Genomic DNA, 17,144 nt, shown 5'->3' with positions numbered 1-17,144 from the left:
AAAGTGATAAAAAATAGAAAACTTTGATTCTTGAAATTTCATTTATAATAAAACAGAATTGAATTTTTGTCCCAAAATTTCATTTAATATCAAATATATGTAAATTCGTTCACACCGATTTCTATGAAACTCAATTAAATTCAAGACAAAAAAAGAGGGGTTCCAAAATGATAATGAAAAAAATTTGTGCTGAACCCTCCAATTTTTTTATTTATAGTTGAAAATTACCAAAATTCGATTTGTACGTATGGCTTAGTTTTTTTAATCGGTAAATATAGTTGTATATCCTTAATATTCCACAAGATACAGGATTATGAATGTTAGTCCAAATGAAAAGAAAAATGTAAGTTTTGTTGTGATTAAATATATTTTACGTTCTTCAAGTATTGATTTGGCATACCTAGTAGTACTTATTAATCTTATCTGCCAAAGTAATAAATAAAATTTCAAAAGAAAACTTGCGTTATCATTTGAAAATAAAAGAGTTTATGAATCTCCGAAATTTGAATCAAAAATTGAAGAAACAACAAAAAATCAACAAAAATAAAAAATTTCAAAAAAATTTCAAAAATTTTCTACATACTATCTGTGGCCCAAACTGTAAACTTGGAAAGCTCCTCCTTGTACAGCAAGCTGTGCTCCCTGCATTTCCTATTTTCCGAATCGGCCGTTGGTATAAGAAAATCCAAAGGGTTGATGGTGGCATTATTCAAAAGTAACTGCAAGTCCAGAGCCACAGCGTTTTGAAAACACAATCCAAAAAGGAGCAGCCCCGGTATCGAGCTCTTCATCTTTGTTTGCTCTGATCGCTACTACAACACTGGAATAGCTAAACTGTGCGTGAGAGTTCTTTTTACCATTTCATTCTTCGCTGATTGTTTTGAAGGTGTCGCTTTTAGGAAATCGTTAATATTTATCTTTTACTGCCTTCCGCATAAGCTGTTAATGAACGGTATGATACTAATGGGCTATTATACTTTAAAATTCGATTTTTTCAGCGATTAAGCATCAACTAAATGCGTTATAACGAGGGTTGCTCTTTATACTTGAACTGCAAGTGGTTTAAACCGCTTTGCTGAGGTTTCGTCTTATGTAAATCATGGTGGAACATTAATCCCATTTCCTGAAAGAAAAATGGAAGTGTTATCTAAGACTACGAGCTTGTTAGATGCAAATTTTGGTTTGTTATATTCTTCGAAAATAGAAAAAAATTAATACATCCAGAATTTCAAATAGTTCGCGTTTTGGATTCTTCTAGCTCGAAAAGAATTTTAAAACAAGAAAACAAATTTAAAAAAAATTCTCGGAAAGCTATTCACAGAAAATCAAGAAATTCAGACGATAATTGGCTATACGATGATACTGAATATAACACTTTCATCGAAAGGCACTACGGCAAAAATTTCTTATTATGATTCTTATTGTACAGTTTTCGATCTACAGGATGTCCTATATTTATGACATCAATTTTGTTTAATAATTTGCTTATTTATGTACTCAGGTTATTCCTCAAAATAAAGATTATTGTTATTGTTATGTTATGTTATGTTATATTCGATGGTCACTGAAAACATCTAGAGAACTATAAGACTCAGAGATATTTTTAAGAATCTCCGTTCTCTTTTTTCGAAATAATAATATATCAGAAAGCAGATCATAGATATCTTGATTAGTTCTCTAGTTACAGGGCGTTAATGAAAAATTACTCTTCACTGATTTTTATGGTTTATATGATACTCATAACATATCATAGAAATTAATTACCCCTTCAGGATATAGGAGGGAGATAAGAGTTATTTAAATGGGACATCCTATATTTTTCAATGCAGTTTTTTAACAGCAGATTTGTCTAAAAGCGTTCCTTTACCAGTTTTCCAAAAATGTCATCCGTTTTCAAAGATTTTGAATTCTACGACTTCATTCTTGAAATGGGACGCCTTAGTTTCGATAACTCAATTGGACATTTCATGAATGACTTTTCATATTAATTTGAAAATTTTTCGATTTAGTTATCGAAACACCGAATTTTAGTCTCTTTCTGTGTTCTCCGGAAGTCACAGACTATTTCTACTCAGTTAGATATTGCAGTTTTGTCTCATTTCAAGTCCTTTCTCGATAACTCTCAAAGTTATCATTTTAGGTTTAGGGTTTGCAGTTACTTGCCTACTTCTATAGGATTAACTAAAAAAATATAAAATATAAGTTTTAATTTGAAAATATTGAGTGTTGTTGAATTTGAGTTGTTCAAGTTCATGATCTTCTCATATACACCCTGTACATTTTTGGTCTAAACCGAAAACAGTCTTATTATAATACTGCGTATTACATCGAAAATTGAAAAGGTTTGTTCGAAAAAACTTTTTCTGCAGAAATATTAAGAAAAAAGAGAACTATTGAGTTTATACCGAAGATATGGCATATTGCTGAAATAGTAAAAAAAATAAGCTATCTAATTAGCAATATTTAACTGAGTGTACCATTTGAAATAGGGCAGTAGTATGTTTTCGATATAATCGGAAATTGTAGTGATCTGAAAATATTTTAGGGAGAAAGATCATTGTCTCAAACCCCAACTTGCAAATTTTCAGCACAAAATTACATGATTAGTTTTCCATAAACGTCTAATAGTATTAATGTATTCATTACAGTGGCGTACCCACATATAAGCCTTGGGGGACAAAGAAGAAAAAATTTCAAATTATCCTTCTTTTGAAGAAGATTTCCAAAGAAATTTGCTTACTTATAATAAGTTTGTTACATACAATGGACATTCCTCCTGAGGGGGGATATATTCCCCTTATCCCCCCTTGGGTTCACTACTGATTCATTACGTAATACACAAACATTAATTATTTAATTCTATCTATTTCCCAACTAGAGATTCGAAGTGACTATCTATGATTATCTGTGAACTTCGAATAATTAGAATATTTTGTGTCCACCAAGGTCTCCGGATTTAACTCCGATCGATTTTTTTCTATGGTCACATTTGAAGAACAGCATTTTACAATTTGAGAATTTTGAAGAAATGTAAGAGTGTTATATCTAGAGATGTTGGTGCCACCGAATATTTTAATTAAATATTTGAATTTCACATATTATCATATATAGGTAGGCATTCAGTTGATTTTCCATGTAAAACAGAAACATTTGAAGACTTTATAGTTGCATTAGAAAGTTAAATATAATGTTATATATTTTGAAAATAGAAAAAAAACATTATTTGTGACAGAAATTTGTATGGTTTACATTAAGAAAAAACACAAGTTTGTATTATAACTTCAAATTTAATTGCAATAAAAAAAATATTAGATCAATGATGAAGAATATTACATTTCACGCCTTTTCCAATTTTCGTTTATAGCTTACAGTTGATTGTTGCAGTTTTCACCAAATTAATTCTCTCAAAAACAAAACTCGAAAATGTGCCATTAATTTTTTTCTAGCTCTAAGGGATTCAGAGATCCTCTCACTAGACAACGAATTTGGGACATCCGATACCTACATGAACTCTTGAATGGAATATGCTAGAGATTTGAAATTTTCAGGGTAGATTTAGGGTTCAAATATCTCAGTCTAGTTCGTTACTGAGCAAAATTTAACGAATTTGGAATACCTGATACATCACATGAAATGAATTCAATATTTTAAATTGCAAAATAACGAAAACTATTGTTTTTAAGTACCTTATTTACGAAATACAACTTTAAATGTTCGTTTCAGAAAGTATTTATGCTGTAAAATTTACAAGACTACCTACATCTCTATAAGTTTGAACTTCAAAAGCATTTCTCAAATTCCAATCTGAACTTCAAAAGCATTTCTCAAATTCCAATCGTTCTTTCTGCTTATTATTCATTGCGGCAGCAGGGAATGTGCACAAATCAGAAAAAATCTCATAACCGACCTTGACTTACGAACCAGAATACATATTTATACTCGCCCCTACTAAGGTTGGTAACATTGATACATGAGGTCAATATTCGGGTTCGTTGTATTTTTTCAACATCCAGCCATCTGCCTTGTTGCTTCTTGCTCAGTCAACAAGTTTTTGGGAAGATTATAGGCCTGGATACGACAAGGAATGAGCCATTAAAGCATTACTTACAGTATTTACCCACCAATAAATAAAAACTATATTAATTTTTGTAGTAGATTGATGTCTTACTACAATTTTATCTATATGAATTTTATAACGATTGATCTATTTGCATAAAATGTTTACAATCAAACTAAATTTCTAAACTGATACTTCCAAAAATTAATACTCATAAAACTCGCGACAAATTTGGGTACTTTTTAGGGATTTTTTTCTATACATTGAAATATATATTTCAGTAATTTTACCATAATATATGATACTTCCAATTTCGTAGACAAATGGGAGACTTTATGCAATTATTATATTTTCAGATAGGGACATACTTTGTCATCTGAACATCATCATCACTGTCCATTCCAAATATTTTTTGAAGTAAGTAGATATTAATCCGAAATAAGCAATGATTATCAAACTTTTGTAACAACGATAAATGAATCGGTTGTTAAGAGAGCGATTTCATAGGTAATGATATTGTGATCGAAAATACTTTTAAAAAATTGTTAATTTATGATAATGTTAATTGCGGTTTCAGAAAAACTAGCATGTGTACTCGTAGTAAAAGCATATCCTTGCACTTCCAACGTTTATTGGCCTAGTCCAACAATTTATATTGTCGTCCTGCAAAGAATCTCTTTTACTTCTAAAGGATGTTTTTTTTAGAGCTATAGTACTTTAAATTGCAATAAAACAACGATGGATTATTCGATTGACATGAATTTTATTTATCCGCAAGATAATCTTGTGGCATTACATTTTAAATATGATTTCTGGCATATGACAGCCAAGGCTGTCTCGGATGTAGTCAAATTTTCGATTAGTTTTTCCTACATTTGTGGCCGTATATCGGCAATAACACGGCGAATGTTGTCTTCCAAATAATCAAGGGATTGTGGCTTATCCGCATAGACCAATGACTTTACATAGCCCCACAGAAAGTAGTCTAGCGGTGTTAAATCACAAGATCTTGGAGGCCAATTCACAGGTCCAAAACGTGAAATTAGGCGATTGTGGCACGAGCTGTGTGACATGTTGCGCGGTCTTTTTGTAAAACAGCTCCTGGACATCATGGTTGTTCAATTCAGGAATGAAAAAGTTAGTAATCATGGCTCTATACCGATCACCATTGACTGTAACGTTCTGGCCATCATCGTTTTTGAAGAAGTACGGACCAATGATTCCACCAGCCCATAAAGCGCACCAAACAGTCAGTTTTTCTGGATGTAACGGTGTTTCGACATACACTTGAGGATTAGCTTCACTTCAAATGCGGTAATAATTTTAATTTTGACATGTGTCAGTTCAATGAATTGTATTCTTAAATTTAATGGTTCTATGCCATTTTTAGGCTCAATTTGAACGAATTGTCACGTGTCCACTCATATACCTATAATAATGTTATTATAGGACTATAGGTCTATGTCGCCACTATGTTTAATTAAGTTACTATAGTAGAGAATTTACCTGTAGGTCATCTATACACAACTTACTGAAATTATTCTTGCCGCAACCAACCAGGAATAAAATCCTGTAACGTTTACGTCACTACCAAAGTTTGAGCTACTTTTCCTAGATGTCGTCATATAGTCGAATCCTTAAAAAAAGGTGGATGTGCTATATTTAAGCGCATTCGCCCAAAAGACGTATGATAATTTGATGAATACCTGACGAAAAGAGTTACTGATCAGGTGAGCTTCAAAATTTGCTATTACGAAGAATCTTCAATACAAAATGATCCAAACCAAAAACTTAAAATTAGTTCATATTTCGCAATTTTGGATGGAATATTATATTCTATTGAAGAAAAATATTATTAAAATCTTTCAAAAAGATGCTTTTTACTTTTTCATCATAGTATAAGGAAAGGATTCCTTATACTTTGCATTCTGCAAAGTTCTTCTGTTAGTGGAACAAATTGTGTCTCATCTTAGGGCGACAGTTTGACTTGCATCAGATAATATGGTCTCATTACATTTAGCCCAAGTATAGTATAATATTCTTTCTATTATATTTAAGTGAAGTAAGATCAGCATAAATTTTTATAACTATTAATTACTCCACTGGTTTTTTCATGTATAATCGAAATTTTGTTGATGTACCAAACCGTTTGTAACTTGTTTATGAATTAAATGAATTAAATCAGTTTTCCTGTATATTTTATTATTATAATGATTTTACAATTTACTATTTTCATAAAAATATTTTCTCAACTCTTGGGCTTCTGCGGTCATTTCGGAAAGATCTCTATCCTTCACTGTACTATCGTCCCTATCATGAGAAGCTAACCTTTCATATATATCATCGTTTCTCTTGAAATCATTGGCTCTTCTCGGTAAAATGTGGACATGGACATGCTGAAAAAAATAAACAAATATGAAGAATTTTCAAATACTTATTTTTATTTAATTAATTTTTGAACTTTTATAATTATTTTTATTAATTTTATTATTTATTTATGATCCAAAGTATTGTCCATCGCTGGCCACTACTTCCAATTTCAACGTTTCCAAGTATGTCTTGACCACTTTAGCAACATTGGGTTGAGCATTGTCATGTTGTAAAAACACTTTATCATGTCTCTCGTTGTATTGCGGCTGTTTGTCTTTCAATGCTAGGCTCAAACGAATTAATTGCGTTCGATAACGATCACCTATCATTGTTTCAATCGGTTTTAACAACTCATAATACACTACGCCAAGCTGGTCCCACAAAATACTGAGCATGAACTTGTAGGGTACCCAATTTCTTTGTTTCTGAATCATTCGCATGACTTTCAGGCGTTTTGAAATGGCTTGTTGCGTCACTCCCAATGATCCTGCCGATTCTTGTTGTGTTTGACAGGAGTCTCGATCAAGTAATTCCTCCAACTCTGTATCTTCGAGAACCTTCTCTCTTCCACCACCATGCTGGTCTTCGACCTCAAAATCACCGTTGAAACCACTTTCTTTCACTAATAGCAGCCTCACCTTAAATATTAGAGAGCATTCGATGTGTCTCAGCCCCATATTTTCTCATATTGAAGCAGAAAATTAAAACCTTCCGCAAATGAGGCGAATTTGGTTCGTAAGCTGTTTAATAATAATAATAATGTTCATTAACCCATATTAACACAACAAAGAAATAAACCTATACATAATCGTCAATGAACTTTTGAGGACCGCAAAAGTGCCAAGCAACAAATCGACTAATATTTCAATGGAGATATGTTTACAAATACCTTAGCTTATAGTATGACATCTATGATCTATTTATTTCGGCTACCACTTACCGCTACAGCCATCTATTGCAAAACGACGGAAGCAAACCTAATAGTTTTAATGATCACAAAAGGAAATCAAAATAGCAAGAATAGTTATAAAGATGATAGAAAACCAGCAAACAGAAAAGTAGTTGTTTCACTTACAGAAACAGTCTGCCCCGCTTCTTTCCCATCCTGACAGCAAATTGTAGAAGATGAGGCTGAAAAATGCTTCTCTAGTTGCTTCTGAATCGTTACCACAGTTTGGAACAGATCGGAAATTTCATCTGGTTCACAATCTGCAAGTCTTCTAATAACTCTTCTCGTAGTCACAAGAACATCTATTACACATTAAGGGAAGAAATCAACGAAATTCATGGAAATAAAAGTGGGGACCCTAAACCGGAAATTTTTTGAAGGATACGCCCAGGAACAACACACCGTAAATTTGTGAATCCATAACAAAGCTTCGTTTTGTAAAATACTGTAGGCTCTGGGATATCAATGTGGGAAAACTTAAATTGATCTGTTTTCAAGATAGGCAGACCCTTTTCCATCGCTTTGAGCTGATAAACATCCTTTCGTCTATGAGAAAACACTGGCATTTCCTCCCTTACTTTCTGAACAATTGAGGGATCGATTTCTGCCATAGCTATTCTTTCGTTTCTTTCCTCACTATCATCGTACGCTGGACATTGTGCAATAATTTCTCCCCATGGATTTACTATCTAAAAATATATTCTATTTTTCACAACACCAAAAGTTTGAAGATGTTGAAGCTCACCAATGAATTACCATATGATATTCGTTTCTCATTATGTCTTCCATATTGAGCTGCCGCAACAACAAAGCACTGATTTTCGATTGCTCTAGCTCGAAGTAAAATTTCCCAATGAGCTTTTCCAGTGGTATAAGTGAAGGCAGACGGGTAACTCAGAATCGAAGCTCCATTTTCCCTTTGAAGGACACTCAATTCAGGAAATCTCAGATCGTAACACTTAATTCAACTAAGGAAAATGTTCCAAGTGAAAAATCCATTTGTAACTTCAAAGTAACCAAGATAAAAGGATACACTGAATAATGCTAAAGGTCCTGCTGGTGTGTTGACTGGAGGAACTATTTCTTCACCTCTGCTAGTGTATTTAGACTCAGTAAGTTCTAGGTTCTTTTCAGGAATGTGGACATCGAATAAATGCAGTTTTCTATAAACTGATACTATTTCCCCACAATTGTTGATCAAAATGTGGGAATTGCTTATTTTATCCTGAAATCCAATTATCAGTATTAACTCTGGTTAATCGTGACAAGTTTTTATAACATACTCCATTTGTAGATTGTAGTTCATGTATTCCGCCAATTGATAACCATATCTTTAAAGTTGAAGCTAGGTTTTTGTATTCTTTTACCGTTGGACCATCTAATGTTTCTGCTAGATTACGGATTTCATCTGCGTTTTCAGCTATATAATCACATCCTTCTGGTAAAAAGGCTACCTTTGGAAAATTCAAATAATGCATAGGTCATCTAATAAACAAAATAAACTGTAGTTTTACCTTAGCTCCCTGCGAAGAAGCTTGACATACTAATCTTGTTACTGCTTTTAAATTTTCCGCCTTATTATTTGTAGCAGTGAACTGACATACAGCAATATCGCACATGTTGCATTTAATAAATTGAAAAATCTTGCTTTGAATGGTACTAGTGATTTTTCGTGAAAAAATCATAGGTGGGCTTGCAAAACGTGAAAAATTACAGACAACAGAATGAATGTTATCTGTGCTGTGATAAAAGGAAAATCTGTCAAATATTAACATTAAGGTTAGCTTAGCTGCTATTCGTGAGATAAAATTGGATAAAACAAATAAGGATTAAAAAATTCGTTCACTATTCTCAGCACACATTCCTAATATTAGTTATATTTCTATTCATGCACTTATTGTATATTTTTTGGAAAAGCTTAAAAAAAATCAATCTTCAAATTTCTGCATCAACGGACCTCAGAAAATTGATTTCTGAAAAACAGTATTTTTCCTTAAGCTTTTTTTGTCGTATCACAAAAAGTGTAGATACAGCGAAGAACTTTACGGTTGAAAAAAATCATTTTCTCAATTTTCAATTAAAAAAATATCGCCCCCGGGTGGGCTCGAACCACCAACCTTTCGGTTAACAGCCGAACGCGCTAGCCGATTGCGCCACGGAGGCTCTGGTGACATTTGTAGAATTTTTTTTTATATCTCTCAAAATAGAAAAAAAAGCAACTTGATTACCATAATAATGTCATATAATTGTAAAAAAAAATCTGAAAAACAATACTAATTATTTTGCACAATTGAATTGAACTCCTAAATATCTTCAGACAGTTCATCTCATCTAAATTGAACTATCTATTAACTTGAACACCGGTTCATAGATGGCGCGGCATAAAAATTACATTTTTTCAATTCTATAGGAAAATAATTTCCTTCGAAACGAACTCAAGGAGCGAGATGAAATATTATTTTTCTACATTCATGCAAAAAGCAAAACTTTATTGAACTATATTTAGTGGAAAAAGAAGTTCTTTATTACTCTAGTGCAATAAAGTTTTTATTGCACTCATCTGTCATTCTACTTCAACATGCTGTCACCAATTGTTCATTCACTTTCAACATTGAGGGTAAAAATAAAGTTTGAGTTTAATTGTTCGTAACGTATTAGTTCCTGTTTCAATGCTTATCGATATTAATAATAAAGTATTCAAGTTGCGCTTTTCATTTTCCTACACCTAGTGCCACACCTCAATAAATCATTTTTTGCTTTTTGCATGAACGTAGAAAAAATGTTGTATGCAACTCGTGCAAAAATTGTTTATTGCACTTGTTGCATAAATAACTATTATCTCATATTTTCATTAACTTCATACTACTTTCACTTTGTGGATGTATTGAGAAAAACATTAAAACAAACTAAATTTTATTGACTCTTTTATACAAAACTAAAATATCTCTTATACTTTCTTCTTCAATTATTTCTTGACTGGAAAAACTGTAAAAAATCGTTTTAATTAGTACCTATATTTTTTTTGATAATTGTAATGCCAGCATACCTTTTCGATCAATTCGAAAGCACCATTAGAATTATTGGCTCTCAAACTTCTCTTTATCCATCCCGGCAAAGCAGTCTTTGTTGAACTTCTGTTGTATCTTTCGTCCACCAACAAAACTACAGCGTAATCATTTTTATGCCTAACCGCTCTTCCAATACATTGATTGACAGCTTTCATGCAGAGATTATCGTAAAATTCATTTCCAGCTCCAGAGCCCTATGAACAAAGATAAAATTTACAATTTCGCTATTATCCTAACCTCACCTAACCTAACATACCTCTAGAGTATCTAAATATTTCATTTTCTCCTTCAAATCAGCTGCTTTGATGTTGGCATAAGGTAAACCTATAACAATAACACACCTTCCTAAGTCATCGGAAAAGTTCAGTCCTTCACTTAGCTTTCCGCCTGAAATAAATCTAAAATCAGCATTATAGTGATTTTCGGGGAGAGACATTTTCTCACCTACAACGCTGAATAACAAAGCTCCTGTCTTTTTCGATTTCTTGATCGTTGCAGCATATTTTTCAAGTACAGCATCAACTGACCCTGCTTCTTTAGGTTCCCTAAAGACCAACCTTCCGAAGGAGACATCCTTCAGTTGTTCCCATACCCAATTTTCATAATGGTAAGATGGAAAAAATACAACGATTCCTCCAATGACAGTTCTACAAGCTTCTAGCAAGATGTGTTTAATATTTGGTCCCTGGAATAAATATTGATTCCTCAGAGTTTTCTCCATAAAAATCGTTAAAAACTCACCAGTTTCATTCTGTTCTCGAAATTAAAATAGAGGTTTTGGCCTTGTAGACCATTAGTTACGATAATCGGTAAAATATTATCTGGGGAGATAATGTGGTCACAAGAGAATTCAACAATTTTATTCGGTTCAACACCGGACGATATGAATAGTCGGTTTTTGAATTCCCCTATAGGTTTCATGGTACCACCTGCTACAATAACCTACAAAACTCCATAAGAATTTCTTAAGAAAGGGAGAATTAAAATGGAAAACTTACCGATCTTGCATCTTTCACAATATCTGTGAATTGTGAAGACGGATTGAGTAATAAGAATTGGAATTTACTGAGTTTAGGTTCCGGATTTTTAACCATCAAGACTCTTCCATCTTCATAAAAAGAGGTGAGAGATTCTAAAAATGAAACCACAGATAATAATGGATTCACTGGGGCTTGTTCTTGAGGTTTTTTTTCGGAGGTTTCAGGCTCGGGAGTGTCATTTGTAGATTTGGCTTTGGTTTTACTGTTGCTCAGACTCGTTAAAAAGGTTTTCAGTCCTTTCGCAGGTTTTTGCGATGCTTTTTCATCATCAGGATACTTCAGAGCGTAATGGTGAATCTGAGAAATATCAATTATAGTGTTTGGAAATATTCGAACTTGAAATGTTAACATTACCTTCTGCGATAGTTTGGTATTCCTTACAAATTGTATGAGTTTAAACATATTGAAATTATCGATTTCTGCCATCAAAACGAAGTTTCCAAGTGTAAAAATATCAGTCTTTGTTTCTTTCAAAGTCTCCTTATTGCTATCTACAAAATAAAATTATTGTTTCATATTATGAGGTGAGTCTTAAATTTGTAAATTAAATTCAACCATAAATTCCTCTCTTAAAATGAAACACTTTTCATTTACCATTTTTTCAGAATCGGCTCAGGTGCAAAGATGCAGGTTGTTAAAATTCAAGAGAAAAATTTGTTGTTCTTCTGTAGCTTTAAAATGATCATTCAGAATGAAATTAATTTTAATGTGATTTTTTAATTCTCCAATTATATTTTTTTCTAAATTATAGCTTCGCAGAACCATAAAATTGTTTGGAATTGGAAGAAAAAAACAATTAGATAATCCAATTAATAATAATTATACAGGGTGTTTGATTGGGAAACGGAAATACTTCACAGGTGCGTAGGTGGCACCAGGGCAATTCTGGAGATACCCCATTTATTGGGTCTACTGTCTTCTTAACCGAGATACAGGGTGTTTTATGAATTTTGCCCGTTTTTTTCTGAGGCCATATCAAACGAACCACCTGGTATATTTTCTTCATATTTGGCAAATATGTTCCTAATTGAGAGCCCAAACGTATTATGCAATAAACGCCTCGAAAATCCAGGTCCGGGTTAACGAAAAATTATGAATCGTTTGAATCCTCGTAACAACACCCTGTACATCGGAATTTTGAATTTCTGTTTCAATATTAGGAAACACCACTAAAAACTAAACTGAGACGTTTACTTCAAATTTTCGCGCAGACAGTTTTACTGCACAAATTTTCAACATAAAAGTGAAGTTTTTAAGAACTTGGATACCTGAAAGTGGTTTGAAGTGACTTTTAACAATGAATTATCAAAAATATTGAATCCATAATTATTTCAAGATCACTTTGTAATTCATTTTTACATTGGTTTTCCTTGAGAATCTGGAAAAATGATAAATGAAAAATATTTCATTTGGTGAGAGGAATCTTAAATTCAATGTGTAATTTTAAGATTCTCTCTGAATATAAATAACTAAGTTTACCTAAAACATTTTTGAGCTTCTTAATGATGAAAACGAGTTGGTTAATCATTAAAAGATTTGCTGATGAAAATCTTGTACCGAATCTGGCCTTATAACCCATTAACTGCTTCAAAGCATAATCAATTTGAAGCAAGTTCAGTTCACTGTTATACATCTGCGCCAAAGATTCAAGTAGATTGTGTGCCTCATCAATTATAACAACATTGTTTTTCAAATTTATTCCTAAAATCATAGAAATCAGCCCTGAATTTAGATTAATTACATAAAGGGTGTTTTTTTTTAGAGGTAAAGAACTTTGAATTGCAATAAAACAACGATGGATTATTCGATTGACATGAATTTTATTGATCCGCAAGATAATCTTGGGGCATTACATTTTGAATATGATTTCTGGCATATGACCGCCACGGGTGGCTCGGATGTAGTCCAATCTGGACGTCCAATTTTCGATGACTTTTTCCAACATTTGTGGCCGTATATCGGCAATAACACGGCGAAAGTTGTCTTCCAAATGGTCAAGGGTTTGTGGCTTATCCGCATAGACCAATGACTTTACATAGCCTCACAAAAAGTAGTCTAGCGGTGTTAGATCACAAGATCTTGGAGGCCAATTCACAGGTCCAAAACGTGAAATTAGGCGGCCACCAAACGTGTCTTTCAATAAATCGATTGTGGCACGAGCTGTGTGACATGTTGCGCCGTCTTGTTGGAACCACAGCTCCTGGACATCATGGCTGTTCAATTCAGGAATGAAAAAGTTAGTAATCATGGCTCTATACCGATCACCATTGACTGTAACGTTCTGGCCATCATCGTTTTTGAAGAAGTACGGACCAATGATTCCGCCAGCCCATAAAGCGCACCAAACAGTCAGTTTTTCTGGATGTAACGGTGTTTCGACATACAATGAGGATTAGCTTCACTCCAAATGCGACAGTTTTGTTTGTTGACGTAGCCATTCAACCAGAAGTGCGCTTCATCGCTAAACAAAATAAAATGGACGTAGTGCGCGATACGTATTCCGCACAGAACCATTATTTTCGAAATGAAATTGCACTATTTGCAAGCGTTGTTCAGGCGTGAGTCTATTCATGATGAATTGCCGAACCAAACTGAGAATAAATCACTTGACAGCTGTTAAATCGGTCGCCATATTGAACAGTAATGCCAACTTAAAGTTATATACCTCGAAAAAAAACACCCTTTATAAACAAACAACTTTGGATCATTACATAAATAAATGAATCATTAGATTACCGTTAGCTTCCCGAGTTGCTTTATGCAGGAGTGTGTTGTAGGGTATGAGAACTATCTCAGCGTCATCTGCAGCTTTTCGACTTGCATAATAAGGACATGCCTTCAGCTCTCTACCAGCGACAACTAAATCTTCTACATCTAAAATTTCAGAGAGAGCAACGTCCCTAAGATCTTCTATATTTTGTGTTTTATAATAAGGACATTGCTTCGATTCTGTACGTTGTTTTTTCAAAACTTTGCCATTTTCATCTTTTTTTATTTTATTCTTGTTTTTTTGCATATCCAAACATCTGAAACAGTAATATAGTATGTGTATATAAAATATTTAATGAAATTAATGATCTGCGAAATAAAGCTGCCACAGGAGCAGATGCTTTTACAAAACAAGATATCCTTCAAGGCTCTCCAATAATTAAAGAGATCTTAGTGAAATTACTCAATCAAATCATGGAGTTTGACTGTCTAGGTAGTTGTTGGTGGAAGTCTTAAAAAAAAAGGAGTTTTCGTACATTTTCCAGGATTTTTGTGGCAATAAATCCTTCACTATTTTTTGCAGAAACTTCTACAAATTTACCTTGGAAAAACTCATACATTTTATTCTCTTGGTGTATAATCTACTATTTTTTCATATTTGAATATTCAGAGTGTTCCTAAATTGGATGTACAAACAAAAATGACAGATTCCTCGCATCAATTTAGGAAAAATAAATTACTTCAAACATGAGCCTGCAAATGCTTTGTTTTCAAGACACAGGGTTTTAAAATATGATTTTTTTGCTTATAGCACCTTCACTCCATAAGATATTCAACTTTCTTTTCTATTTGGTATAGACATTCCAATTTGAAGTTCTCCCATATATGATTTGCTAATTTTGAATGCCAATCTACTGGGTGATATTTCTTCTGGAACAGTGCCCGATTCTTTTCTACGGAAATTTTTTTGGTGGACTACTGGTTGTTCAGAAAAATGTAAAACGAAACTTTGGTAAAGTAATACACTTTTTGATTTCTTGAAGTTTCATCATATCTTCTAACGATTAAGAGAAAAAAATTTAAAACTATTCTCTTTGATCCTCAGCAAAATTGGAAATATTATAATGCTTTAGTTAGTTAGTTGTGATGAATTAATTAATTATGAGTTATGGAACTTACCCAATCTGTAGCGCAGATAATTAAAGATTCAATAAACTGCTTAATCATCACAAAAAAGTAGGACTACAAGAAACATCCTTTATAGGACTTTTATTTATAAAATTGTCCAAGGAATCTTTCACATTCCATTGTACCTCCAATTTAGGAACACTTGTACATATTTAAGCCTTGTTACCAGTGTTAGATTGTACTGCTTGCATATCATGAATAGAGTTTATATTATTATTATTACATAAAAATGAAAATATCAATTACAATTACATATGTACTCGCTCAGATTAATATATGTACCTTTCATTGATGAGAGCCATACTCTTCAACTTCTTAACCTCTGGATTTATACAATATACTTGTCTTGAAGCTAAAGATATTGATCTTACATTATTGCCAAAAGGAGATTTAACTATTTCTCCTACAAATTGCGCCAATTGAGAGTGAGTTCTGCTACAAATATAAATCTGGAAATATATAATTCAATGGGAACATAAATATATCTCTTATAATTAAAATATATATTTTGAGGAAATTAAATTCAAAAATATCACCTTTACTGGTTCATATTTATCATCATTTTCATCCTCCTCTTCCTCAGCTTCATCTTCAACTTCAACATCACACACCAATAGATCATCATCTACATTTTCAGATGTTTTTGGTTCATCAGTAGCGACTTTTATACCTTTCAGTCGGAATTGTTTATAATTAACATCTTTAATTTTAACTGACTGTATGATTTTCTCAATACGTTCCTCATATTCTATAATTTTATTTAATTGCAATCTTATTTGATCTAATTTTTGGTTTATTTCAATTTCCTTCGATTGTGAAATCAACCAATCTGAAGTTCCTTCAGATAACTTCTCTTTTTCGGCCTGATATTTTTCTACGGCTTTTGTTAAGATTTTTCTTCTATGTTCATTATGATCTTTCAGCCAACGAATACTTCCACAAATAATGCTGAGGGATTTTCCCTTAAAAATAATTCGAAATATCATTAGTCAAATATTGGCAACAGTTTTCAATTTCTTACAGTTCCAGTTGGACTCTCGAAGATTCCAAAATTTCTTTCATCTATAGTTTTATACAATGCTCTCATAAAATCATTTTGAATATCATAAGCGGGAAAAGGAAAATCGAATTTCTCTGGGCATGGTAATGATTCTTCCTCCAATGTTTCCATTTTTGAAAGTAGTAAAACATCATAGACCTAATATTAGGTCTATGTAAAACATTAAATTCCCGCCAAGTAACAATAACCTCAATTTTCAATTCTCCAAAAATTTCTGTATCTCTAGCTGGGAATTAATTTAAGAAGTGAAAGTAGGGTTTTTCATTTATAGATGGTGCGACCACTACTACACAGTTTTCAATATAATTTTGCTGCTGTCTCATAGACCTATAATAACATTTACAATACTAACGTCATAGATGGCAGTAAAATAAAATTAGAACTCTGTAGAAATCTGATTCTAGTGCCATCTAAAATGAAGACTCAGAATTAAGAGATTTAGAAATTCATTTACAGATGGTTAATAGTAACTGTAAGATCTTTCAACATATGATTTACACATATTATTAGTATTCTGTGATTTACACATAGTTCAAAATTTCTTTTCTAGATTCATGCTTTTAAATTTTTTTCCATTTTATTTAATTGAACAATATTAGACATTGAGTTGAGGCATAATATAAATTGTTTTTGGAAAAATCTGCTCAATATCAAAACAATATTCAGAGGTTGAATTGAAATTTATTACCCCTGTTGAATGTTG

At 32.6% G+C, this 17,144-nt stretch overlaps 3 protein-coding genes and 1 non-coding gene across 4 annotated transcripts in view; all 4 read right to left on the bottom strand.

Annotated features, from left to right (window-relative positions):
• Positions 1 to 1,026, bottom strand: part of LOC123685389 — a 34,602-nt gene extending 33,576 nt beyond the window's left edge. The window contains exon 1 of the mRNA XM_045625044.1: positions 584 to 1,026. Within this exon, the coding sequence (XP_045481000.1) occupies positions 584 to 791 (208 nt within the window). The 5' untranslated portion in view covers positions 792 to 1,026. The remainder of the gene's footprint in view (positions 1 to 583) is intronic.
• A 5,212-nt stretch (positions 1,027 to 6,238) lies between these two features.
• LOC123684636 (nitrilase and fragile histidine triad fusion protein NitFhit) lies at positions 6,239 to 9,360 on the bottom strand. Its single transcript, XM_045623958.1, has 7 exons — positions 8,891 to 9,360; positions 8,660 to 8,830; positions 8,410 to 8,601; positions 8,122 to 8,334; positions 7,762 to 8,065; positions 7,503 to 7,678; positions 6,239 to 6,453 (listed from the first exon to the last, which is right to left on the bottom strand). Exons 1-7 carry the CDS (start codon positions 9,149 to 9,151, stop codon positions 6,274 to 6,276), a joined length of 1,497 nt encoding a protein of 498 aa, XP_045479914.1. The 5' UTR covers positions 9,152 to 9,360; the 3' UTR covers positions 6,239 to 6,273.
• Positions 9,361 to 9,465: 105 nt separating this feature from the next.
• Positions 9,466 to 9,539, bottom strand: Trnan-guu. Its single transcript has one exon. It is a non-coding gene; the product is annotated as a tRNA-Asn (tRNA).
• A 733-nt stretch (positions 9,540 to 10,272) lies between these two features.
• On the bottom strand, positions 10,273 to 16,722 carry LOC123684639 (ATP-dependent DNA helicase DDX11). Its single transcript, XM_045623961.1, has 13 exons — positions 16,596 to 16,722; positions 16,403 to 16,563; positions 15,918 to 16,343; positions 15,664 to 15,830; positions 14,221 to 14,510; positions 12,964 to 13,185; positions 11,839 to 11,975; positions 11,443 to 11,781; positions 11,186 to 11,386; positions 10,889 to 11,129; positions 10,701 to 10,831; positions 10,423 to 10,638; positions 10,273 to 10,361 (listed from the first exon to the last, which is right to left on the bottom strand). The coding sequence occupies exons 2-13, from the start codon at positions 16,550 to 16,552 to the stop codon at positions 10,338 to 10,340; spliced, it is 2,544 nt and encodes an 847-aa protein (XP_045479917.1). The 5' UTR covers positions 16,553 to 16,563; positions 16,596 to 16,722; the 3' UTR covers positions 10,273 to 10,337.
• Between the last annotated feature and the right edge of the window lie 422 nt (positions 16,723 to 17,144).

This window comes from Harmonia axyridis, chromosome 7 (genome assembly GCF_914767665.1).
Source record: "Harmonia axyridis chromosome 7, icHarAxyr1.1, whole genome shotgun sequence".
Lineage (NCBI taxonomy): Eukaryota > Metazoa > Arthropoda > Insecta > Coleoptera > Coccinellidae > Harmonia > Harmonia axyridis.
The sequence above is the reverse complement of the archived record's forward strand: the minus strand, read 5'-3'. Positions and strand labels throughout refer to the sequence as shown.

Excerpts from the sequence above, each read along its gene's own strand:
- LOC123684636 (XM_045623958.1), bottom strand. The coding sequence starts at position 9,151 with ATGTTAATATTTGACAGATTTTCCTTTTATCACAGCACAGATAACATT. Across the intron at positions 8,831-8,890 it reads CTTCTTCGCAGGGAGCTAAG|GTAGCCTTTTTACCAGAAGG; the intron begins GTAAAACTACAG and ends AATTTTCCAAAG. Across the intron at positions 8,066-8,121 it reads TATCATATGGTAATTCATTG|ATAGTAAATCCATGGGGAGA; the intron begins GTGAGCTTCAAC and ends ATATATTTTTAG.
- LOC123684639 (XM_045623961.1), bottom strand. The coding sequence starts at position 16,552 with ATGGAAACATTGGAGGAAGAATCATTACCATGCCCAGAGAAATTCGAT. Across the intron at positions 15,831-15,917 it reads ATAAATATGAACCAGTAAAG|ATTTATATTTGTAGCAGAAC; the intron begins GTGATATTTTTG and ends ATATATTTCCAG. Across the intron at positions 10,639-10,700 it reads AATATTTAGATACTCTAGAG|GGCTCTGGAGCTGGAAATGA; the intron begins GTATGTTAGGTT and ends CTTTGTTCATAG.